This window comes from Clinocottus analis, unplaced genomic scaffold (assembly GCF_023055335.1).
Source record: "Clinocottus analis isolate CAN_PGR_092001 unplaced genomic scaffold, fCliAna1.0.p SCAF_9, whole genome shotgun sequence".
In the NCBI taxonomy this organism is placed as follows: Eukaryota; Metazoa; Chordata; class Actinopteri; order Perciformes; family Cottidae; genus Clinocottus; species Clinocottus analis.
This window is the reverse complement of record NW_027176251.1, coordinates 14544908-14571441: the sequence shown is the minus strand read 5'-3', so window position 1 is coordinate 14571441 and position 26534 is coordinate 14544908. Positions and strand designations below refer to the sequence as shown.

General features: G+C 41.1%; 2 protein-coding genes across 3 annotated transcripts; both read left to right on the top strand.

The window, feature by feature from the left end:
- The first annotated feature begins 190 nt into the window (after window positions 1-190).
- Window positions 191-4640, top strand: LOC137781310 (sulfotransferase 2B1-like). Of its 2 annotated transcripts, XM_068570005.1 has the most exons (7): window positions 191-389; window positions 1986-2194; window positions 2497-2623; window positions 2788-2882; window positions 3416-3596; window positions 3683-3842; window positions 4002-4640. In XM_068570005.1, exons 1-6 carry the CDS (start codon window positions 251-253, stop codon window positions 3796-3798), a joined length of 867 nt encoding a protein of 288 aa, XP_068426106.1. In that variant the 5' UTR covers window positions 191-250; the 3' UTR covers window positions 3799-3842; window positions 4002-4640. The 2 variants fall into 2 exon arrangements, with proteins under 2 accessions (XP_068426106.1, XP_068426105.1); XM_068570004.1 differs by having other exon boundaries at window positions 3683-4640.
- A 13935-nt stretch (window positions 4641-18575) lies between these two features.
- Window positions 18576-25672, top strand: ncam3 (neural cell adhesion molecule 3). Its single transcript, XM_068570258.1, has 17 exons — window positions 18576-18824; window positions 19485-19556; window positions 19719-19916; window positions 20118-20255; window positions 20376-20519; window positions 20711-20828; window positions 21133-21287; window positions 21718-21851; window positions 22066-22201; window positions 22329-22496; window positions 22657-22776; window positions 23076-23078; window positions 23205-23332; window positions 23426-23594; window positions 23796-23985; window positions 24095-24229; window positions 24682-25672. The coding sequence occupies exons 1-17, from the start codon at window positions 18761-18763 to the stop codon at window positions 24722-24724; spliced, it is 2115 nt and encodes a 704-aa protein (XP_068426359.1). The 5' UTR covers window positions 18576-18760; the 3' UTR covers window positions 24725-25672.
- The last annotated feature ends 862 nt before the right edge of the window (window positions 25673-26534 follow it).

Below are 26534 nucleotides of genomic sequence, written 5' to 3'. Positions count from 1 at the left end.
TCCGGTGTAAACTGTTGTTTAAATATAATCTATATTTATCAGAATGGTACAACACAATAATAAGAAATAAACAATGGGAAGAGGTTGAAGATTGGTTGGTTGGTCATGAAGTTTCCGAATTATGAGTCTTCACGCGTGCGCCCAGATGTCAGTCGCAAAATTTCCCACGTACTTTAACGCACCAGCTTTCTCCGTAAGGTAGATCGCTCTAGTGGTCCGTCTGTTTTCACTTTGTTACTTTAGCAACAAAATGTCTTGTGAAGAAATGTATATGCTGTATCACGGGATTATGCTTCCGAAAGAGAGTCACTGCGGGGAGAGCTTGAAGTTTGCGGAGGAGTTCACGTTTAAAGACGACGACGTTGCAGTTGCCGTGTACCCGAAGTCAGGTCAGTGTTTCAGTGCATTATTATATAACCGCACCGTCGAGTGCAGAATGAAGCATACAGTCTTTAAAAGTAACCCGTGTGAGTGTATGTATGCGCGCGCTTCGTACATTTGTGTGCGCTCGCGCTTTAGGTCCAGTTTCTCTGACTTTGTGTCCCCAATCGCCAGACTTGGCAGAAGTGGAGTGTTTTCCAACTACACTTTTCCTGGAAAATGTTTATTGCACAATGTGGAATGTTACAGACTGCACACGTTTATTTTAAATTGTGTAAATGTTCCCTTGGAATTCTGCAGTATATACTTGAATTTTGCCCAATTGTTTCTATGTGTCAGTCAATGGGGGCAAATCTCCATTCCCATTTCAAGGAGCCCAAACGTGTTTGTTTTGTCCGGGCCAACAAACCAATATTTAATGTTCTGTCATATACAAGACATGTGACTTAAAACTATTGTGTTCTGTTGATTTTGGCTGTCTCTGTGGACGAAAAGCAGTATTATTTTTTTCTAACGCCAAATATTTAATGTTCTGTCATATACAAGGCGCCAAAGTCCATTTAAAAGAACGTCACATTTTACTGGAGCAGTGTCTGATCGTCTGCCCTGCTCAGTCCTGCCTCTGGTCCTCCCATGCCTCCCTTCCCTCCACTCTGGGCCTCCAGCAGCTGGGCGCAAAGCTCTGCTCTGCTTCTGGCCGGAGGAAGAGCTGCTGTCAGGCGCCAAGCTTTCTTCCTCCCAACGGCACTCCGACTGCAGCTCGCCAGCAAAGGCCACCGAGTTGAAGGGGTATCATCAGAGCTTTTTTCTTTTTTTCAGTTTGGGAGGAACCAATGACGAGCGTGCAAATAATTATATAGACATGAAGAAACTTCCTGATGGCTTAATTTATATGTTGCGCTCATACAGTGTCATTGTTTCATTATCATTTCAAAACTTCTCCTAACTTTAAAAATCCCAAAACGGTCTGATGCAAGTTGTGTAGGCTAGCTTCTTGTTATTTCTAATGTAGATGTGCATTGATTAAGTGGTTCCATTTCACCATTGTATGTCACGATGTGACAGTTATTGGTGAGCCACACTGACATGTTCAATTGGCGTGAGGATATATTTTTGAAGAAATATTTTTGAACTGTGCTCGATTGTGTGCTTGCTCAGAGTAGAATCCTCCAAGCATTACAATAGCTTCTCACAGAAAGACAAACACTGAACAAGTTGCGGACTGGGTCATTTCCAAGGGGAATTACCTCATTAGGGTAAGACAAGCACATGGTTTAGTGTGCTTTAAAAGGAATGTGCTCTTTTGCACATTCATTAATTTATTTTCCATACCTCCTTATTGCTATTCAGGCGCATAGGGACCAATGATTCACAGAAATGCCATTATCTTCAATGGCCATCACAAATATATATGGACACAATGCAAACGGGAACTGCTCATTGCTAATTTGACATCTTTTTTAAGTGTTGCCAAAATAGCCAAAAAGTGGGAGTTGTTCTTATGTGGACCATATATTGTTACTTCATCAAGCCTGCATGTGTATTTTACTTACAGTAGAAGTACTTGCAGCATGTTTTATCTGCCGTTTCATTCCTTTTTGCAGGTACCATCTGGATGCAGGAGATCCTCCCACTGGTTCTGAATGGGGGGGATCTGACGCCGATCCAAACCATTCCTAACTGGGACAGGGTCCCGTGGCTGGAGGAGAAAAGATTAGCACTGGTTGTGGATAAGTTGAAGTCTCCGCGGGGCCTGGTCACACATTTTCCTTACCACCTCATGCCCCCCTCTTTCCACGCCTCCAAAGCCAAGGTAAGAGGGCGGAGGCTTTGTGTGATCTCATCTGTGCATACTTGTACATGAGAAAACGCAGATGGAACCCCAGAGGTCAAAACAAGGCCATTTCATACAGTGACGTCAAGGTTCCTAAAGTTTTTCTCTCAGCAAAATGTACCCTTACTTAGAGTGTTTTTTTAGCCCCCTTCCAGAATAGCTGAAGTAGCTGTGTTGTCCCTGTGTCTGGTGCTAACACTACTTTTTCAGGGCCTCGTTTCCATAAATCCTGTTTAATACAAAAGACACCCGTTATGTATGAGTTTGTGTCTCTGCCGTAGGTGATCTATGTCATGAGGAACCCGAAGGACGTCCTGGTGTCTTCATACCACTTCCACAAGATGGCCGAATTCCTCGAGACTCCAGCAACCTTGGATGAATTCATGGAGAAATTCCTTGAGGGCAAAGGTCAGTTGTCTCGTACCACATAAGTAACTTGAAAAATGTTTGAACTCCAGCAGAGCGGTTCAGCATTCTGGTGCATCACCACGTGGACACATTTTTAGATGCAATTTCCACGAGAGCAGCGGTTGTGTTTATATTCTGTCGTCTATTGTCCGTGTTGTCTGCAGTGATGTTTGGAAAATGGACAGACCACGTGAAGGGCTGGACAAGCACGGATCTGGGGGACAGAATAATGCACATCACATATGAAGAAATGGTTCAGGTAACACTCGCCTGAACTCTCATGGGCTTCTGTTGCGATTCGTAAAGAAACTACAGGCCAGAGATGTTTGACTGTGAACGTCAAATGTCTTGTTGACCATTTTGCTAAACGGATCGACTCTTGCATCAGCAGCCGTGTGGTGAACCCCTCGCAGGATCTTTTTTTGTTACGTCCCTTTCCAAACAAAGTTCTTTTCAAACTGCTGTCTGGGCAACAATCCCAAAGTGTTGCATGTCTGGGATTACATGCTTAAAGTATCAAAGTTATTTTTTAACACAACTGCAGCAGCATCAGTTTATATACACGGGAAATCTTCAGGCACATTCAATCTAGGTCTCATGCACTTTATTACTCTAGTAATGCATGAAAAAACATAGGAAAATAAATACATGGAATAAATTAATTCAGGCGTCTGGTTGTGGCTTTACATGTATAGCATGTGTAAACGTTCCACGGCTGGTGCAGATAACATATAGATTTTTAAAATGGAAAAGTATTACATAAATATTTACATAAATGTGTCACTCTTTTAGGACCTCCCTGCAGCTCTCCGGCGCATTTCAGATTTCCTGGGCCGTAATTTGAGCGAAGCAACCATTCAGAAGATAGCAGAACATTGCTCCTTCAAGACCATGAAGACCAACAACATGTCCAACTTCAGCCTGGTCCCCAAGATGTATATGAACTCAGACATGTCTCCTTTCCTCAGAAAAGGTGAGGCACAAATTCAGATAAAATTGTTGTTTTTTTTTGGGCATTTCATGCGACTGTATGTGTTTTTTGTATTTGTTTTATATTAGGTATTGCGGGAGACTGGAAAAACCATTTCAGCCCAGAGCAACTGGCCAGATTCACATCGGTCATTCGCAAAGAGATGGAGGGTGAGATCTTCTCTCTGCCATGGAGCATGGACTGATCACTGACTGGAGCACAGTGGAAAAAGCTAGAAATGTAATCAAGGCAAGTAGGAAAATGATGCCAAATGCACCAACGTTCTTAGTCGTGTTTGGTTTGAATATTGGGCTTCCTAATCCTTAGCCATTAGGGTATCATGTTTCTTTTTGGGCATAGCCCTGAAGGCTGCTTTTCTTTATTTATCAAGGTGTTTGTTTTCCTTAGATCTGGGAACATCTGATTAACAGTGGCTGAAGCCTGGTCCCTCTAAAAGTCCATTTAGTGTTTGTGTGTGTGTGTGTGTGTGTGTGTGTGTGTGTGTGTGTGTGTGTGTGTGTGTGTGTGTGTGTGTGTGTGTGTGTGTGTGTGTGTGTGTGTGCTAAATGTGGCTTCACTCCTTTCTGTGTTGTGCCAGTGTAGCATCCACCTGCATAACTCTCGCAATACGCCAATTTAAGATACGTAGGTACGTAAAAACACATTTTACGTAGAGAGTGCAGGCGGAGACCACGTTACACACCTGGTTTATTAATCAACCATGTCTTTTCTTTTTCTCACAATTACCTCATCTTGTGAGGAAAGTCCTGGAAGGCAGTAAGAAAAATGATCCCCAATAGATTTGCAAAAGACTCACGTAATAATCATAAGCTTGCTGGGAAAAGTAAGTCTCACTAACTGGGGAAGCGCCCAGTATCTAAAAAAAATTTGGTTTGATGTAGTCTACAAACTTTGTGCGTTTGTGTTCTGCCTTCCAGTCGATCATATTCTTTTCCCAAATTACTATTGTGACTCTTTTGTTACAAATGTAAAAAAAAAGAAGGAATTAAGACAATTATCTCTTTATAACTGAAATAATTACTTCATGTGGGGTTCACTTTTGCAATAAAATCTTTTTCGAATCGATATTTTGTGTCTTTTGTTTAAATTGTTTCTCCACGCGACACATTTGAGAAACGGCCACAACAGCAACAATCTTTCTGCTAGAAACAGCCAGAAACTCACGAGCCTTGTGAGTCTTACTGCAACCATTACTCATAACAAAGTATGTGTTGCCACCCTCTGGCACATACAAAGTATGTGTTGCCACCCTATGGAGCATACAAAGTGCTCTGACATTCAGTGAAAGGTAAAGCATCACGCGGGCTTTACTGTCATATCTGGCATGTCCCTTGTGGTCTTATGATATCAGCTTAGTGGAAAATGAGAACTAAATGGACAGTATACCCATTCTGTTTCTGATTTATTGTATTCGGGGAGAAAGTCTAACTAAACGATGAGTGCAGGTTTTCTTTCTTTTCTTTTGGAATAAAAGAAAACATACCTGAAGACCGAAGTCAAACATGTTTAGACGCGTTTGCTTGAGAGACATTGTTTAATTCTCCCATAGCGCTGAATGCAAATGACACACACACACACACACACACACACACACACACATGGGTGTAGCACGTAATTATAAAACGTGAAATATAGAAAGCAGAATTCCATTGACGCCAAAGTCAAACAAATCTTGCAGACGATCGCTTGGTCACTTTAAACATATCTGATTCCACCAGTAGATGGCAGCATCACATCATCACTGTTTCTGTTCATTGAGGAGCAAATCCCTCAAAACAAACAAATGCATTGACTCATGAACATATGACAACGGTGTGTGTGTGTGTGTGTGTGTGTGTGTGTGTGTGTGTGTGTGTGTGTGTGTGTGTGTGTGTGTGTGTGTGTGTGTGTGTGTGTGTGTGTGTGTGTGTGTGTGTGTGTGTGTGTGTGTGTGTATTTATTTACAGGGACATGGGAGTCTGTTTTTTTGTGCAGCTGCGTCTGCTTTTATTGACACATTTAAATGAGAAACTGTCTTGCTGGAGATCTAAAAAAAACAAACAATATTCCCTTTTATTTTGCTGGAAAACATGCTTTTTGGACAAAACACTACAAAAAGACAATTTTACGAGGATCAGCTATACAGCCACACAGGTGATACGCTGTAGAATTATTACAAGGCAAAACCCTCGTATTCTACCAATCAAACTAATATTTGGTTCCTTGTAGCCATTAAGTCAAGTAGATGTCAGATGTTTCATTATACTTGGTTTGGCAATAGCAAAATAAAATAAATATCATTTGATAAGTGATAAACGAATTTACTCTGTTTGACCACACTGATTCACTTCTTAACTTCTAATTACAGCTCACTTAAATCATTTGTGTGCAAGTTGTTCTACTTTTATCTTCAAAAATCTATCTACAAAAAAATACTATTGCTACTACAAGTCCAGTGAAGTTATCCATAATACATAACTTAACAAATTTCTCTTTAAACTTCTCTATAGCACATCTATGTGGCGCTGCGGCTCCTGGCTGCAGTTATGTCTCCCTATTGTTTCAGAAGCCCGTCTCTCTTCCTGTACGCATGACACTACACACGTGCCTATTGGGTGTTTGGGTGGGTGTGTTATTTTTGGGGGGGTGGGTGACGTATGAGTAGCGCTGCAGAGTGTAAGAGGATGTGAGCAGGCAATCCCATAGTGCAGTGTCTCATTGATTCCATGGACACTTAGGCTGGGTTGCACCAACAAGGATTTACTCTAAACCAGGTTTTTCTTTTAATCCAGTTGCAATAAACTTTAAACCTAGTTTAATCGTAGTTTACAATTAATCCTTCGTTAATGTTACCCTTTGGCAATCTCTCTTTAATCTCAAATTAAATCTAGATTAAAATCTGATGCACCAGTCATTTTTAACCTCGTCCAAACCTGGATTAGCAGTTATATTTAAACCACCCCTGGAGGAGGTTTATCTCTGTTTTATTGACAACATAGCTGCATATCTTTGCTGGACGGGGTTAGAGGAAACTGTTCCTCGCAGGAAAATTAGAGATAGGTTAAACCCAATTGAATTTCATGACAATGAGTTTTCACAGCGGTATAGATTCACAAAGGGGTCTGTCATATACCTCAATGGCCAGCATTTCTCCAGCTTCGCCGTTTTCAAATTGACTACTCCTCTCTTTCGCCATATTTTTTCTTGGCTTTAGCCTTGAGGTTTTTCCAACAGTCTTTCACTTGTGCCCTGTTCCTCGTCTCTTTGATACCTATAAAGCCATTGAAGCGCTCAGCTAACCGGACCCAGTTCCTCTCTCATGTGCTGCTGTCAGTGCTCTCATCCTTAATTGTTCCACTAAACTCCTCCATTAACTCGGTCAGCGACATCTTTTCAAATGTTGAAAAGTTTGACCCTCTTTGACGGGCCATAATAGCTCGCTAGCTGGCTAAAGTGACAGAGTTTATTAGCTATAGCCGCTGTAGCGATCGGTTGCATTTTGTTTACATTTTGTTGGAATCCATCATTGCGGGAATTGAACATAAGGTAATCCTGTTTTAACCCTTTTTTAAACTGGTTTAACTAATCCAGGGTTACAATTAAGATGTGCAACACACCTCTGATTAATTATTAACCAGTTTAAACCTAGATTTACTGGATTTACTCTAAACCAGGATTAATTTAATCCATGTTGGTGCAACCCCGCCTTAGTTTACATTTGTCAGTTCAACAGTAGGATAGATTCAACATAACGACACAATGTGAATTTACATGGCACTTCTGGATGATGTTTGAAAATAACAGTTACTGTTCTCTAATTTACTTCAGTGATCCTTAATGAATTAATTTGAGCTTCAAATTGTACACATCCTTGTAAATGTAATATTCATTTTGAGGTTGCATTGGTTGTTAATACTGTAGAATCGCTCCTTAGAGTGTGTTTGTGTTTCCCTCCCATCTATCCATCTCGCCCTCCCCCGAGTTCTGACACTACTTCAATTACATGTTGGCCTTGTGTGTGTGTGTGTGTGTGTGTGTGTGTGTGTGTGTGTGTGTGTGTGTGTGTCTGCTAAGGCAGACGATGTGGTGCCTGCCCGAGAACACCCAGCTCGCCGTCGCCTTGCGCCGACTGGTCCTGCCCTGGGCTGCCCACAGGATGCTAGCCTGCTTTGATGCCCTCTCCTCATCAGTATACTGTAGACATACACACTCACACAAGAAAGCCAATAACTCCTCAGAAGATCCTGTAATCTTTTTTTTTACACTGTAACACAAGTCTTCCTAAATCTGTTGACTTCCTCCACCCGGTAAAATGCTCACATCTATCCCATGAAGCTTCAGTCCGAGACAGACAAATGTTTTTGATCAGTTGCAGTGTTTGGTACAGGCTGCTCGGGTCCAGCGGGTATGACGTTCAATCTTTGGTCTTCTGCCACATGGAGAGAGCATTGTAACTGGTACCTTTATTCATCAATTAGCCTATATCTATAAACCATTGCTATAAACCATTCCTTGATTAGTTTCGCACAAAGGTTTTGTCCAAAAGTAACAAAATCCACTCGTCGTCATCTCTAAATCCGTATAACGTCGCACAAACTGAACAGATAGTGCAACGATATGTGCATTTCTTGCTCAGTGGCAGTAACTAGATTCTCCGCTGGTAGCCTGTCAACAGCTCCCAAGCCGAGTAATGGTTCGAGTCTGACACATTTACTTTTGATAACATGTGTAATTGGCGTTTTAACACCTTTGTGCAGACTAAACAAACAAGATAACGTGTTTATTAGCGCCAGTAACAGAGCAAGGCTAGCAGTTTTTCAGTGTCCCCTTCTTTAAGCTAGGTGAAGCTAACTGACTGGTGGCTCCATCTACATTTAAAGTGGAAAATGAGCCACATCTTTTCATATATAAAGTATATACAGTATTGTTCCCATTAAACCTGCAGTCCTCTAAGCTGACTATTTCATCCATGATGTTTCTGAAACATTTGCATAGCTAAATCCCCTGAGCTCGATGTCCTTGTTACATACATACAGCCCTCAGCCAGCCTCCCCAGGGTCATATAGGCTGATGTAGACATCTGCAGATGTGACCAGTGATAACATACAGTGCCACATCCAAACATCCTCTCCTCCCTTTTTGTATGGTACAAGAAAATCATTAAGGACACTGATGCACCATCGCCCTTGTATGCTTTATTGTTGTATACAGTACATGGCATTATGTCTGTGTTTCTTCAGAATTATTCAACATTTTTACATTGTTGCAGGACTTACTGTTTTGTATCAAGCAGAAGGGATGTACTGTCCTTATTTTTCTTAATTATTCTTGCACGTTTTCGCTATTGATGCTCCAGAATATATTTTTGGAACATGAATTTGGATTTATTAATAATAATAGTACGATTGCTTCGTCCTTAATTAAAAATGTTGTAATTATTTACTTCATACTTCATCTGTGTGACATTTGTCTCGATGAATTCTTTACTGGTGAACAAAGGATTTTCCCTTCTTGAACTCAGGTCATAATGTTTTAGACTTCAACAACATTTTGTTTTTATTTGAATTTTATTCAGCCTCTATTTATCTAAAATCTCTTTTTTGAGGGACTCCTGACCAAGATGGTGGCCTAACAAGTTGCACATAAAAAACAGTGGACTTTAAACAGCAAAAGATTTAAAACAAAATAAGAAATGTCATGTTTAAAATAGGTGCAACAGATTCATCCTGTTTTTACAATTTTCCATTCATATTACTGTTTCCATACCATCCCTTCCATCCCTCCCTCCACTGTCTACATGCCCTTCATCCTCTGTCTATTCACTATGAATGCACCAACAATACTGTCATCCACCATGTTCCCCCCAGACAGAGGACGTGAAAGGTTAAATTCAGCCATGTGAACAGGTAAGTAGCATTTGCGTACATCTGAATAACTTACATTTCTCACACACACGTGCACACACACAGAGACACAGACACACGCACATTCTTCAGTCACGCCCCACCCAGGGTGTCTGCAGTTCCGGGCCGTGGGGCAATTAGCAGTAATGGCAGGAAACTAGTTAGTGTTATCTGCTGCCTTGGCGGCCTCAGCAGGCACTGACAGAGCCTGAGCCGGTCACGTAGAGACACAGACAGACGGGCAGAGAAACTGGGAGGGAGGAGTAGGATGGGCTGGATGGGTCAAAGGGCCAGAACCCACAGACAAATGTCCTGAGAGGACCTCCATATTACTCACCTGCTGGGCTTCATCTTAAATTAGACAAGAGACTTGAGGGAACCAGGATAGATAGTGTTAAGTCACATATTGTCTGTTGTGAGTAAAACCTAAATGCTCTTTTTTGTTGTTTCTTCCTTACTGAGAGACATCATTCGTCAGTCTGTGCTCATTAGGACTCGGCACAACTATAACATACACACTTAAAACACAATCAATCAGCAATATATAAACCAGCAAAATGTCATGTAACTATTTTGAGTAACAAGATGACATAATATCATGTGCCACTGCAGCTCCTGGCTCCGGCTCCTGGCTGTAGTTCTAACGTCTCCCTATTGTTTCAGAAGCCCGTCTCTCTTCCTGTATGCATGACACTACACACGTGCCTATTGGGTGTTTGGGTGGGTGAGTTTTTTTTTTGGGAGGGGGTGGGTGACGTAAGAGTAGTGCTGCAGAGCGTAAGAGGATGTGATCAGGCGAGCCCAAAAAAGACCAAAGAAAATAAACACATTGAAATCCCAGAATGACCCTCAGACATAACAGTCACGTCGGTTTGAGCAGCTGCGGGTCGCATCGTCAGACTGGCAGCTTCACATGGATGCAAGCGTTCATGATCCACTGTGACCGTATCCACGCAGGATTGTTCTTGTACATGTGCATGTTGAGTATTTCAAAGATTTAATAAAAAGTAGTCATACGAGGGGATCGTCCTGGAGCTTAGAATGTAGCTAATGCTAATATATATATATATATATATATATATATATATATATATATATATATATATATACACACACATATATATATATACATATCAAACTGGTTATTAATATACGGAGTGGAGCTTCTAGTCATGTGATGATGCAGTTGAAAATAATACCTACAGCCTTAGTTTTATAAGCTGACACATTTTAGTTTGTTCCTACATTGTCTTTAAAAAATGAATCAACAGGTTGCGTTACTCAAACTAAATGGATACATTTCTTTTTTTATCCTTTTTTTTTACAAACTTTTATCATTTATCTTGTTTCTATCGCACTGCAAGGGAACAGAAAAACAGACCAAGGGATTTTTGTATTGAACAAAAACTGCATGATTGGAAGATTTCTATCTTATATAAGTCAGACTATTGAAGCCACATTTTAAAGGTACTGAATATGAGATTGGGAGTGTTTAGTTTCTCCCTGAGTGGCTCTCAACATGGTGACTACTAAGCCAGTGGCTCATAACTAACAGAGTCATCAGTACTACGGCAAACACCTGAGGGGGAAGCGAAGGGCGCTCGGCTTCAATGATGATGACAATTATATGTTTTGGTGAAATAGAAAAACAGAAAATAGAAAAAGAGGGAGGATTTACTGAGTGTGTTTTTGTATGAAATCTTCACTTTTCAATTCATTAACTCACCAAGGAGTTGATGGAAAGGATAACAAAAGGCTCAACAAAATAACTTCTTACATGTCAATGTAAAAATATCTGTTTAAAAAAAGCTCAAACTTTCCAAACATAGATACTTTACTCGTCAGTTCCTGGGAAAAAAAGTTAATTCATAAAAAATAGGCAAATGACTGACAAGCATAACAGACTGTTTTAATGATGTCTGCTAAATGAGAGGCCGCATGTGTTTGGAAGAAAACATCCTTAACGGAAACTCTAGTAAAATATCAGCTGCTCGCTGTGTTTGACATGCATTCATTCAGTCGTCAGATGGCATGCAAAATAAACTAAGTCAAATAAACAAAGCTCCATTCTGCTAAATATTGTTTGTATTCTTTAGCTGGTATAGGGTCAACAACTTCCCCTGCACTTCAAAATGTCAATAGAAACTTTCCCCATTGTACGTGTAAGACATATGTTATTTATGTCAATGTTTGGTCACTAACAAATCTAATTTAAAACAGACTGGAGCGGATTGAAGGGTCTAAATTCATCTGAGCAGCGTGTAAGAAGGGAAAAGTAGGGCCAATCCAGAAACTCATTTGACATGCTGCTTGATTTTGTCTACAAATAAGACAGTTGATTAGTCTAAGCACACATGTAAAGATGCTTGGTTTCTAGACAAGCTGACTGCACACCAGCCTACCATCTGTCTTCCTACTATTGTTGTTGCTGATTGTATTTTGAATTTCAGTGACTTACAGTCACAATGACTGAGGCTGGCTTCAGATGACAGATTGATGAATGACTGAATGTGTGTGAGTGAGTACTTTAAAATGGCTAATTTTAGCTTTAGATTTAGCTCTAGATTTAGTTTAGTTTCAGTTCTCACACTCGTTTGTTCGTCCTCACTCGATTGTTGTTGCAAGACTATAATTTAATTGGAGCGATGGGACATCTGCAGCTGGATCAGCCAGAGTGGACTCAGATGTTTAGATGAAAGATCTGATGGCGACCTCAGGATTGTTTAGACTGCCCAACTGTTTGATGAGGGACATGGCTTCAGCTGAAAAACCATCTCTGACCTCCTGCTCATCTTTCTGTGGGTATAGTATAGTAGTATGGTATAGTTCATCCTGCCCGTGCACTGCAGACACACAGATGTTAGAAGACTGTGTCTATCACCTGTCTGGGGCCTCCGCTGATCTACTATGAGTTTCCTGTGTGGCTCAAGAGGCCAGGAAGAGAGGAGCACAGAGCAGGAAGTAGTCGGGATCACTCCCATTATTAGCTGAAGACGGTGCGGGGGTCTGGCAAAAGGCTTGACCGGTCCAAAATATACACAACACAGCAAAAACACACTCTGTGCACGCACTCACGGTGCACAGGAGGAGAACCCACCGCAGTGTTTGTTTATTAGTTGTTTATGTGACAACAATGGTTGGCGTAAACAGGTTTAGATGACCTCGGGGCGTCTCTTTCACTGTCTTCTCTGTGGATAAATATACGCAGGATAAATATAGATAGATGCTGGCTTGCTGTCACTTTCACATTGATAACAATGGAGAATATAGAGAAGTGAAGTTTTTCTTTTGTTTAGAGTCGTCCGGTCTGACACTATTTTAGTAACAGTGATTGTGTGAGCACACATTATGGCTCTGCGTGCGAAGAATTGCACTGCACTGTTGCAGGATGGTTTTTTGCAATAACTAAAATATCCTGGTTGTATACATGTTTGTACTCTCAAGTAAATGTAATGTAATTTTATTCATTTTTATTTACAGTAAAGTGAAAGTTGTCATAAATACAGAGGGAGACATAGAAGGCTGCAACAAAGTGGGACTAAAGTAATCATGAAAACTATTCTGACATCCTGAAACATTTATTAACATTTAATACGTGTTTCGTGTCCATTCATTTATCTTCAAACAGAGAGAAACAATTTGTATAGACGCAGGTGTTTTACTGACTGTAAAGTGAAATTTGTGACCTAATATAATTATTTTATCCAAAACAACTGCCCAACAGTGTGAAAAGAAGATTTTACAATTCTGAGTCAGTCTATAATGTTTTCACCTTTTGGAGTTTGACTTTGAATTGATCTAATCAGTGTTTGAGTTGTGTGTACTCTAATCTTTTTCAATATTCACCCTGAGCCAGTTTTTAAAGGCACCACTGCAGCATAAAGCGACTTTAAAAGTGTCTGCACACTTTTAATGAGCCAGATTGAACCTTTCAACTCCACATTCACATCTAGCACTTCTGATGAATAACGATATTAAACTGTTTCGAGTTTATTTCAGGAAAGTAATATTTTGAAGAGAACACACACACACACACAATCCCTCCTCCCCACACACACACACATGAAACATGGTGGCGGCACTGCTCTTTGGCTTTTTGGTTTCCGCTGGGTGGAGAGAGGATGCGTCTGGCAGTGGCATCGCACACAAACCATTCTAGTATCACGTGTGCAAGTTAAGCACCGATTATTATCTTTTTGAGTTTGTCCTGCATCTTGACGTTACAGTAATACTATAGTGATGACATGGTAGCACTGTATTGGGAACAATGTTATGATTGTTCCAATTTTAGATTTATTTTCTTCACTACCAATACTTTAGTTTTTCATTCAGAAGGGAAATATTTAATTTCCTGTCAGCTGTGAGAAATTTGATTCATCATTGACCGTGGACGTAACTGGATTTATCAACGGGGTTATGTTTTACACTGTCTGGTGGTATCCTGTGTGTCCTGTGCTGCTTTAAGCATCCATCCATTAATTTTCATCCCCTTAGTCCGGGGTCGGGTAGCGGTGGCAGCATGCCCAGCAGCTCATTCTGGGGGATCCCGAGGTGTTCCCAGGCCAGCTGGGAGATATAATCCCTCCAGCATGTACTGGGTCTTCCCCTGGGTCTCTTACCAGTTGCACGTGCGTGCCCGTAAAACCTCTAATCCAGAAGGCACCTAAATTCGTAGTTAAAGGTAGTGAAAAAGCTCCTTAGTGACAAGATGCCGGGGGTGGATGAGAGCCTCTCTGATCGCTGAAATGAACAGTTGATTTGTTTGTTGTAGAACACGCATCTGAACAAGTTCTCCCATTAAAGACTCAAATCTCAAATAAATTGGATATGTGTTAGAGCCACTCCAATAAGTCAAAAACTGTCTTCCTTGGGATGCGTTTGGACTGTTGTTTATTGGACAGCTGATTGGCATCGATGAATTAGACAGCTGGTCGACATCGCTGATTGGACATCCTGATAGACATCGTTGAATTGGACAGCTGGTCGTCATCTCTGAACTGGACATCCCGATAGACGTCGTTGAATTGAACCGCTAGATCAACAACAACGCTGATCGACATCACTAATCGACATCACTAATCGACATTGCGTGATTCAAGAGCTGTTCGCATCGTGAAATTCAATAAGTGATTGACGTTGCTGGCTTTGAACAAGGAAGGTCAATCCCTGTTTCCAGGCTTCTATTTTCTTCTGAATCTAGGACTGTTGCAGTCAACCTGCATCCGTCCATAATTTAAGCAGAATATTGCAAACACCACTCATCCGAGCTCGGTCAAACTCAAAGGAACAATATGTCCGTGTTCAGTACACGACTATCCTGATAACCTCGCCGAATTTATCCGAAAGGGACAAACACTTATTGACACGTTTGTTTGTCCTGACTCCAAAAGCATCTTTCAGTTTGAAAATGTTGAATGTTTTGCCTTTGACCGCACAGTTTACTGCAGTTCAAGCTACATAAACCACTGTAGGCGTATCTGCATAGCAAGGATACTTGAAGGCATGCACACATACACACATACACACACACAGGTCTGTTTTATCTGCACAAAAGGAAGAGTGAGGGTTTGTTTTCTCCAGTCACGAGAGTCTGTCTCAGTCTCGCTCGCTCTTCCTGCCTGTCTCGTCCCCGTGTCTTCAGCTGTCACATCATTGTTTCAGTCCTTGTGTTACACGTAGCTGTTTGTGTCTACATTGTTTTTGTGTGTGTGTGTATATATATATATATATATATATATATATATATATATATATATATATATATATATATATATATATATACATATATATATATATATATATATACATATATATATATATATATATATACATATATATATATATATATATATATATACATATATATATATACACACACACACACACACACACACACACACACACACACACACACACACACACACACAAAGACACAACAATGGATTGTGTCTTTCTGTCTTGACTTTGCCAGTCGACCATCGTCTACTTGCATGTCTTTATAGGCTTCATCTGGTTTTTAGGTTTTTAACATCTGCCTTTGGGACTACAGGTGGAAAATAGCCTCTTAGCTAACTCTGGCACATTTAACTGTTTTTTTTGTTGTTGTAAATATGCACTCTCCTCTTATCAAATAAACCATTTTTAAAATAAAAGTATTGTCTGTGTGTATTTGTCTCAGTACACGTGTACCGTCCACTATCAATCACCCTGCTATTGTGTCCTTCACTGTTAAAGATTACTGGTTAAGGCAATAATTGATACTAAACCATTTAAGCTGATGCAGCTCTCGGCAGCAAAACCGCTCGAGCCTCACTCATGTTTTACTGACGTATACTGCAACAGAACATCTTTATTGTCATTAAGTCAAACGTTTTGTGGTAATGTGTTTTAAGTATGTGGCCGTTTTATTCCTGATCTATGTCAAAATGCACAATTAAACATCTAATTTGACTTAAATCCAGTTTAGGTGGCGAAGAAGGACTGTAACTGCAGCCAGCTGCTTTCCCTGCGTAGGTGAAGAAGACAAGGTATTCTGTCTGTCACACATTCAATTTAAAAAGTGTTAGATTTCAGGATGTATAATAGATCAATTGACCAAAACCCTCTGTGTTGAGTTAAAGAATAAGATGGAGCAGGCCAGAATGGTCCTCATAAGGACTGTAGCACGTCCTCAAAACATCTCTGAGTGACGATATAACGTTTGAGTATCGGTGTGTTGTTGTTGGCACGGCGGAAACGATGTAGACAAACCAATTAATACATCGCAAGAGTCAACAAGAAGTTGCTCAAAAGAACGTGATGTAGGGCAGCTGCCGCTGCTGTGTGTGTGTGTGTGTGTGTGTGTGTGTGTGTGTGTGTGTGCGCCCACCCTCGTTAATGGCCCTCGTTAACAGCCCTCATTATGAGCACACTCCAATCTAATGAGCCATAATAGCACCTCCTGATAATCAACTTGATAGGTGGCCCCATTGGACTCTCTACCCGTTTCATTGGCCGGTCGGACGGCGGCGTGGAGACACTGAGAGGCTATCTAGGGGCAAGTGGGAGGGGCAGGCTGGCTGTTGGCCAATAGAAGTGATAGGACCCAGAGGAATGCAACTTGACCGGCAACAAGCAATAACACTACAGGATGAAAGAGCAGTGACGTACGGTAAGACGTGGGATTGGGTGTTTAAGTTAAGGACTAATTTTGCTTACCCCGACTCCCATTCATGTTGAAGCCCTTTGGCAAAAGAGCAAACCATGATGGTCAGAGTGTTGTGATGATCCCAGCAGGGATTTTGACATGTGAAAAAGCACAGATGTGAAGAAGGCTGATGTTTTAGCTGCTTCAGTTTCAGGCTCCTGGTAATGTGACTAGGCTGGTTGGGAACATTGTTTGCCAGAAACATAAACATAAAACATGTTGTTGTTTTTGACGTTTTTGTCATCAGTGTTGCGTCTGAATGTTTCAGCCCCGATGCCTGGCAGGTGTGAGAGCGCCGAGTTGCGTAGAGGCCGAGAGCGGTACTGCAGACAGAGATTTCAATTACAGCTCGCAACATTTTGAAAAAAATAACTGAGCTAGTTCATTTTTTTGGAGCTGTGAACTTAGTTCAAAATTTTGAAATATGGACTATGAACTGAACTAGTTCATGTAGAAAGTGAACTTTCCCAACACTGTTTGTCATTAGCATATTGATTACTTGGTAAACTGAAGCCATGTTCATTTTAATGCCAAGTTCATTTGTATACCGTAGACTTTTTACAGCAGTGAGAGTAGGACGTTTGTATGTCCACACAAAAGTACACCATCACCTTGATTATTCGTGGCTTTTGGAATGTCAAAAAAGTCATTTTAAAAAGTTGTATTATAAATGTTTGCATGCATGTCTGCTTATGACAAGGTAGATACAGTTAAATTACCCCAAAATTTCCAGTTAATGCCTGTTAATTCCCGTATATTCCCGTTTATTCCCGTTAATTCCCGTGGAAAGTTTCCAACTTTGAATATTCCCGGAATTTTGCAACCCTAATGGTGACACTGGCCCACAGTCACATAAGCATGGCTTACTTGAAACTTGAATAGAGCATAGCCATTGTTAACGTGAAGAAGTACAAAGCGCAGAAATTTGATTAAAAGTTATAAAGCTTTTTTTTCTTTTCTGCTTGCTCAGTCGCATGCTTTACTATGACTGATTGTCATTAGTAACATGTGCTTTCTATGCAATGACAGGTTGAAATGTCTGCTGTGTGAATGAAAAATGATATTTACCCTTTCATGCTAATTTAAAATCCTTGGGCTCTGTGCATTTCAACACAACACGGACTTTAATCAACATTTTACTTTTAAGTCGACTTTGATGTGACTTTGACTTGACTACATTAATCAAATGATTAAATGTTCTCGGCCTCGTTGACGATCAACACCAACAAAGACAGTTTCTTTTGCAATCACCGGGTACGAGCTGTTAAGTTAAGTTAAGACAATGTTTTCTTTGCAGTAGAATGGGTGTCATTGAGGTTGTTGATTTCAGCATCCTAAGGACGTACGTTTTCAGGAAATGTGAATGGCGGCAGCGTTTGGCTCACTGGGTGAGCAGTTTGTTGCTTATGCTTGAGAAGTATGTGACCTCTTTTTGGGTGATGGAATGATACAAATATCTATTCCCATCTCTTCTTCCTCTGAGGGGGCTTTCATCCGGTGGCCTGGAGGAAGAGAGAGGGAACGGGATGGAGTGAGAGAAGCAGAGAGACGGAGAGAGAGAAAAAGGGACAGACAAAGAACAGGTATAGGGACTATTGTGAGTCAAGGAAAAGAGAGAAATAGATTGGAATCAGATTCACTCATTGAAAATGCCTCCCATTTCCGTTCATGATTGTCCAACAGTAACTCGGTTGCGGTTAAAGGAGGATGAGAGGGCAATGCTCTCTCTCTCTCTCTCTCTCTCTCTCTCTCTCTCTCTCTCTCTCTCTCTCTCTCTCTCTCTCTCTCTCTCTCATCCCCCACCCCTTTCTCGTTTCCTCTCACCTCCTCTGTGCTCCTATATAACACAGACCCCTCTCCTTATCGCATGTGATTGATGCAGTGAGGAAATAACAGGTGTCTGCTTTTCAGCGTGATACAGAGTCACATAAAGGTTTAACTTGGATTTTTTGAAAAAACTTTATCACGAAAGTATTTGGGCATTCTGTCCAGCTGTGCTGACTAGAGAGCCGTCAGACTAAACAGACAAACTTTTGATTTCAAGTCCCACAGGATTGGCAGTCAGCAGCCGGGTGAACATGGCGAGGCATTGCGCTGTCATCTTATTACAGACGGCCTCGATGCTGCTGCTGCGGGGCACAGGTAAGATCTGTTGACTTTATTACGATTTCATCAAGAAAGACAGTGGCGTAATAATATGTTTTGATGCACATTGCATGGCTGAAATATGGAGCTTACTTTGAGCGAAAGTAAGTTTATGTTGGTGATTTAAAGTGTAAGCAGGATATAACTGAGGAAATAACCAATATATGATTGCTTTGTCCCAAATATAAAGTTTGTGGTCCTTGTAAAGAAGAAAAAGACAAGTGTCAGTTGGATTCTGCCGGTTTAAACAGTCAACATCTATCTGCTGCGTAAAAGGATAATGGAATAGATTAAATTAGATTTTAAGTTTTAATAATAAATACTAAGCAAGATATTTAATTAAAGCTCACATTTTGGGATCTGTTTTTGTTGAGGTCTTCGATTCAGGTGATTTAATGTCAGGTGCTTCAAACCACATTTGTCTTTCTTGCACAATGATCTACACATCACACACTATGTGTCATATTAGGTTTTTTATGTTTAAAATGTATGTTTCAAATGTTTACTGGTAGTAAACTAGTATTTTTGTTGTAAATATATCGTTGTAATCATAAGACTTTACAATGGGGATTTATTTTTACTACTTGTTTACTACTTTTTTGGAAAAAGCTGAATCAGGTGCAAAATAAAAACAAAACTCTTTCCCTCCCCTTTCAGAAGCAAAGATGGCCATAATTACCAGTAAGCAAGATATTCAATTGGGAGAAGATATCTTAATGTTGTGTAAAGGTGAGTCATTTACATTTGTATTTGATGACTGATGAGAAGTTTTCCTGTAAAAGAAAACATTTTACAGTTTGATCCTCTTCTAGATGTTTCAAAGTAAGCGTGTTCAAGCATTTATGTTCACTCTGTCTCTTCCTCCTCTACTGTTTCTCTCATCTGTGCTAGCCGGGGGAGAAGGGGACATAACATGGCTGAAGAATGGGCAAGACATCGGCGAGGAAATGGAGGTGTCGATTATTGATGAGTCTTCTTCTAAGTTGTTCATTAAGAAGGCTACGCTGCAGGATGCGGGCAAATATACCTGTGTGTGTGAATTCGACAACGGACACAGAGATGACGTTATGACGCAGCTGTATGTTTATGGTGTGTAACCGATGGCAGTTGTTGCTGAACCTGTCTACTGTACCTGAGCCGTTATATAGCTAGGAAATGGGAATTGTTAATATTCAGCATATGAGGACAGGTTTAACAAACCAACCCACATTTTGATGATGGTATCCTTCATGCGCTTGCTTTTTTTTTTGCAGAAACAGTAAGCATCCTAACCTTCTCATCTTTTGTCAGAGGCTCCATCATTTGGGAGCACCAACACCTACCATGAGTTTCTGGAGGGCACAGACGAGGTGGTACCATGCCTGGTGACCGGCCAGCCGGCCTTAGACGTTCACTGGCTCAGACACAAAGAAGAAATCTCCTCTAATGGTACGACTGAATATTAGACTCTGGTGCAGCAGCATGACTTTCTTTTTGTCTTTTTTCCCGTTGTTCTAAACTTTCCATCACTCTGTCTCTGCATTTCTGTCCTGTCATCTCTGACTTCAGAAGGAAACCGTGTGCGGTCGCTGCCTGATAAAACACTCCAAATTAAAAAAGTGAGGCGAGAGGATGCTGGGACGTACGTGTGTCAGGCTCAGATCCGAGGAAGGCCCATCCAACAGGAACTCTCCATCTCCGTGGTCGTCAATGGTTGGTGTCTTTTCCACATGGATATTAAATAATGGTCAGATCATTTATGACTTGCCCTTCTGGCTCTTTTAAAATCTGATGTGGCAGCACAATTGTGACAATGAGGGTTACAGTTAGGGATGGCTTTATTTGGTTTTGAATCACAATGATTCCAGAAGAATAATAAGTGTTAACAAAGCATCGTCCTGCAGCTCCTCCTACTGCACATCTGAGAGAAGAGGTGAAAAAAGTGATTGCCGGACCGGACACTAATGTTTCCCTGGTCTGTTTGGTGGACGGTCTGCCAAAACCCAACATCACCTGGATAATGTAAGTAACTTTTGAGTAGTATTTTGTTCAGAAACACAAATTGTGCATCACTTTGTAGATAATGTGTATATATAAGTATAATGTGGAATGTATTCAAACCAGTTTTCTTCCTAATTATTCTCCACTGTGTGTGTGTGTGTGTGTGTGTGTGTGTGTGCTCTCTGACCTTTTTTTTTTCTCAAATCATTTATAGCCGTGTCTCAAACAATCTGCATGACATGCCGCAGTCTTCCATATGAATATGAATAACAAATCCTTATAGAATTACTCATGCTGTGTTTTGCTCTGCTTGTCCTCCTCCCAGGCCGGTGGTGTTTGACCCTTCACGTCATCAGTTTAACTCAGACCGCAGCCAATTGACTATGAGCTCTGTTACCAGGGCCGACTTTGGAGAGTACATCTGCACCGCCACTAACAAGATATCTGAGAGCAGCGCCATCTTTATGCTTCATGTTTATGGTAAGTTTAATTTTATATGACTTCAAAACAAACAAACAACGAAGTCAAACATCCATCCATCCATCCATTTTCCGCCGCTTATCCGGGGTCGGGTCGCAGTGGCAGCACACCCAGCAGACCGACCCAGGCTTCCCTCTCACCCGCAACATTTTCCGGCTCGTTCTGGGGGACCCCGTGACGTTCCCAGGCCAGCCGGGAGATATAATCCCTCCAGCGTGTCCTGGGTCTTCCCCGGGGCCTCTTCCCAGTTGGACGTGCCTGGAAAACCTCTCATGGGAGGCGTCCAGGAGGCATCCGGATTAGATGCCCGAACCACCTCAGCTGACAAAGTCAAACAATGACACTTAATTTATAACTCACTATACATATTGGGGGACATATTTACTGTATCCTGTTGTGCTGTGATGACACGTGAGATGTTTCATTCCAGAGGCCCCAGAGGTGTTTGTGTCTGCCGAGCAGCAGAGTGTGTCAGTGGGCCAGAGAGTGTCTGTGTCCTGTAACGTCACTGGCCATCCTCAGCCGGAGCTGCACTGGCTCAACAAGCACAATGGACGCACACTGGTAAGAGTTTATGACACACACACACGCACACGCACACACACACGCACACACTCGCAACATCGACTGCATGTCTCAATCAAGCTATTCGTAGCTATTTTTTTTTAAACTTTCAACACTGTTCAGCTCCTCCAACAACATTACATTTGTGCATTTACAGACTTAAGATTGGTCCAATATATGACTGGATACGTCCTTTTGTGCCTCCCTCTGTCAGGACTCCAGCTCTGGCCTTGTCCGTGTTGTTGATGGTGTGTTGGTGATTGATGAGGTAGTGCCCTCTGATGGTGGAACGTATTCCTGCATGGCTGTCAGCACCTCTGGAAATGCGTCAAGAGACGTCGCAATACACAGTAAGAGTTCATGCCTGTCTTTGTCTAGAAGACAAAAGTTAAGTGGAGCGAAAGCAGAATTTATATTTACTCATAACCATGACACTTACACGTGTATGTTTCTCTGGCTTTGCCTCCTTCTACACAGCTCAGCCTGGTCCACCTCACGGCCTGTCAGTCTCACCTGAACTAAACACAGTCCTCTTCTCCCTCAAATCCCTCCCCATCAGTGGAGGAACACCAATCACAAGCTTTGTCCTGCAGTGGAGGCAAAGTGCAGCAGAAGAGTGGGAGGAGATCACAGTCCCAGTTTCAGGTATACCATCTGTTTTTCAAAGGGGCTTTTACAGTTATGTACCATAATTTTCAGGAGAAATCAGTGATTTAATCACCTTTACTTTCAACTGCTTGTTATACTATCAACGTTTAATTATGCCCATTGGCTGATGTGATGGTGTGTCTGTCTGCTTTTGTAGGTCCCCGAGCCATCTCCTCCCTCAAGCCCTACACGCTGTACACAGTGCGTCTGGCTGCCTTGAATGCAGTGGGAGTGGGACAGTTCTCAGACAAACACACCGTCCAGACCCAGGGAATACGTAAGTGGTACAAACACTACATTTCCAACAACAATCGCTGTCAACACACGTCACATCCATGTATTATATGTGTTGAGCATAGAGCAGACATGTTTACATATTGTGTATGCGCAAGTACTCCTGCATGCTCGTGTAGGTATGTCTTGCGAGCAAGGCTTTCCCTCCATGCCGTCACTCATTTTTATTCTTCTTCTTTCATGCAACTGTCATTGCAACACTTCCATGACATCGTCATCTGCTGCCTGATGGACTGTCATGCTGCTGATGACGCCACGTAATCCACTGTGATCCATCCTCAGGAGGTAACGTACCCACAGTGATCTAATAAACATTGAAAGCATACGCTGACATGCCCAGTCAACCGGTATATGTCATAGAAGCTCACCATTTGGTCAATTCTTTCTTTACTCTTTTCCTTCTGTTGGTAGGTGAACCAGACAGTCCAGTCGTGTTGTCCAATGAGATGAAAGTAGAGGGCAACTCCTTCTCTGTCCCTCTTAAAAAGACTGATGATGGTGGAACTCCTCTGTTGCACTTTGACGTACGATACAAACCGGTAAGAGACACTGTGAGCCGGTCTCTGCTTTTTCCACGAATAGCTCTCCTTTTTTTTGTGTTGTTCACTTTTATCCTTTTATTCCTCTCTCAGGATGAAGCGGGAACTGAGTGGAAAGAGATGCAGCTGCCGTCCGATGCTGACACTGTCTCCCTTAAAGATCTGTCCTACGGCTCAGACTATCAACTGAAAGTTTCATCCATCAACCCTAATGGTTCCTCCATCCCTGCCATGTTCAACTTCACTATTGCAGATAAGCCTAGTGTGTGGCCTTTCACTCCCTATATCATACACTTAAACTGGCTTCAGCTATGAACTGGGAGCGGGGACACAAATAAGAGATGAGCTGCTCCCTGACAGCGTGGCGTGACACAAATGTGTGGATGCCACAGATGTTTTGCCACAGCTGATTGCCATACTTTCAGTTTGGTCACCTTTGCTCTTTCCTCTCTCCGTCCTCCAGTCAAGAGCAGCATGACCAAAGGCAGCGTGGTCGGCATCGTCATGGTGATCTTCTTGGTGGTGTTCCTGGTGGTAGACGCCACCTGCTGCTACAGAAACCGCTGCGGCCTGCTCATGTCCATTGCTGTGAAAGTCTTTGGACAGAAAGTCCCAGGCCTCCAAAAGCTTGAAGAAGAAGAAGGACCCAACGGGTGAGTGGATGTTGGAAAAGTCTGTCAGTGTACATTCAAGTACATTTTCACTATTTCTGTCCGTCTTTAAGTTGTCCTCGTCATACTTCAAACCTTTGTTTGACGGCAGAGAAGTTAAGCTGAAGGGCATATCCACCTCGAGAGGCAGTGTGCAACATTCGGAAACGGGTGTGCAGACACTGACTAAGGACGGGGGGACGCTCACGGAGATCACCTGCGACAAAGCTTCCCTTACTAAACACGAGTAGGTTCATTCATTCCTTTATTCATGATACAACAAACAAGTTTAGATACCTGCTGTTAGCTATTTTCTTTCACTCTGATAACAAAGTGTCGTCTATCCACAGACAATTGCTGGAAAGATATTCTTATTCCAACTCATGCAGAGATTTGGGCGAACATTTTTAAAAGTAAAACATGTTTACTGGAACAGGAAAGGTTATCGAATAATTTGATGTTTAGCTTGATGTTAAAATCAAAAATTATATTTAGTTAGTAAGAAAATATACTTATGCACATCTTCTTGATTTTTCTGTAAGACAGTTATTGACTCAAGGAAAATATAAAGCTCTATTTCTGCTCTTTTAAACTGGCGCATAAAGATCAAACGCATCCCACAGAGAAAATGATTGATCTCTATCATGTATTTGTACATTTATATCTCTTTATACCAGTGTCTTATTGTCTTTCTTGCAGGAAAAAACAGGCGGGCAGAGACCTGCACACCGACAATGCATGAGGCGAAAAAGAAGCGCAACGAGTGTGAGAAAGCAAGGATGATGTATAGACAACAAGAGAATATATCAAACAACCACTCAGAATTAATGACTGAAACCGTCGGCGATCTCTATTCAATACAACTGCTATGGGAAAGACGTCTGAGCTGTTGGAGTGAGGGGATGGCGGGTTTGAAATCTCACAACTTCCAGTTCACACAAAGACCGACACAGGCTGCGGGCATCAGATGATGTCATTTTGTGGGTTTTGTGTTGCACTGTGTGCTCTGTTTCGGATTGGCTAAAACGACAAAGTCTCATTTTACAGGGTAAGCGTGTTGTCTGTGTTTTACAGGGTAAACTTGTCGGTGTCATACATTTATTTTTGTATTGCTATACTTACTAAAAGTCACAAAAACATGTTTACCTTCTGCATTTTGAATGTATTTGACACTGTATTCAGCATTAACCTTTATATTATCATCGTGCACTAATATGTATCGTTGAACCATGTATGAAAGATATCTGTGTTATTATACATCATGAGAGGCTTTGGACTTGAAGTCATATTTGACTTTGTAACCAACTTAACTGTTGAGCATTTTTTTTGTGGACAAACCTTTATAAATAGTCGGCAAATAACATTGGCCACTTGGGGACCCTAATTAAAAGCAGCTTATATTATCCGAACCTTCTTTAAAGTACCTGTAATAATATGTGACATTTCAGACATTTATGAACCTAACAAAATGTATTAAAGCTGTAAGTTATTTAGTTTGTATAATCACTATATTTACAGTTTTTAAATATGTTCAAGTGAAAATGTTTCAAGCCAAATATCTAACTTGGGGCTTTCTTGATTTGAGATACATTGACATAATTATGTCATGTTTGCAAATTGCCTGACCATGTTAACGACGTATTTTGATATTGATGTGATATTGCTTAGAACTCTAAACACTGTACACTGTATACACACGTTATTACATCTTTGTGTTGGATAAAAAAAACAATGTAAAAAAGCTTCATGTCTTTTGTGCTCACAAAACCTCCATCACATGAAGACCGGTGGGCGGGCTTTGCATGGTGCTCACCAAATGAGTGTTTTAATCTCTTCCTCTCATACATTAAGATAATAATAAGAGTAAGATAATAATGTACAATTAGCTACTTCAAGGACATTCAAAAAAATTGAATAGAAAGGTTTGGAATATTTGGAAAAGCTGTCCAAAACCTTAGGTTATTAGAATATTGTTTTGGGTTATGTAATTTCCATGATTGACTTACATTTTAACAGTAAGTAAAACTAAAAAATGATTAAAGCAAGCTGGGCCTGTTTTATATGAATGCAATTGTATAAATCACACCAGATTTGCAGATTGAACTTGAATTCCTGCAACTTTTGTCACACAAAAACATTTGCATATTTGGGGTTAAGTACCCTGTTGTGAAATGCTTTTACACTTCGGCAGCTGTGGGCCACTCATCTGGAGTATGATGAAACTGTTCTGCTCTGATGTTGGTCTTGCACCGACATGAGTGCAGGGAGGAAGTGGCAGAGATGTCTGAGTCAAAGCTGAGTCAGACCGTCATTAAAGACTGAGTGATAAAAGATGTGGCAATCAAGACTCTGAAGGTGCTGACATTTTCTATTAGATTTGTTCAAATGAGACTGAACTGCACATTGACAAGCATGGAGTGCAATTTTGAGGCACTTGTACTTCACTGGACTATTTCTATTTCAAGCTTTCTTTTTTTTCTATTCATCTGTCAGCTGTAGTTTATATTACTGTGCTTATTCTTTATACAATCAGATTATACAATATAGATTGT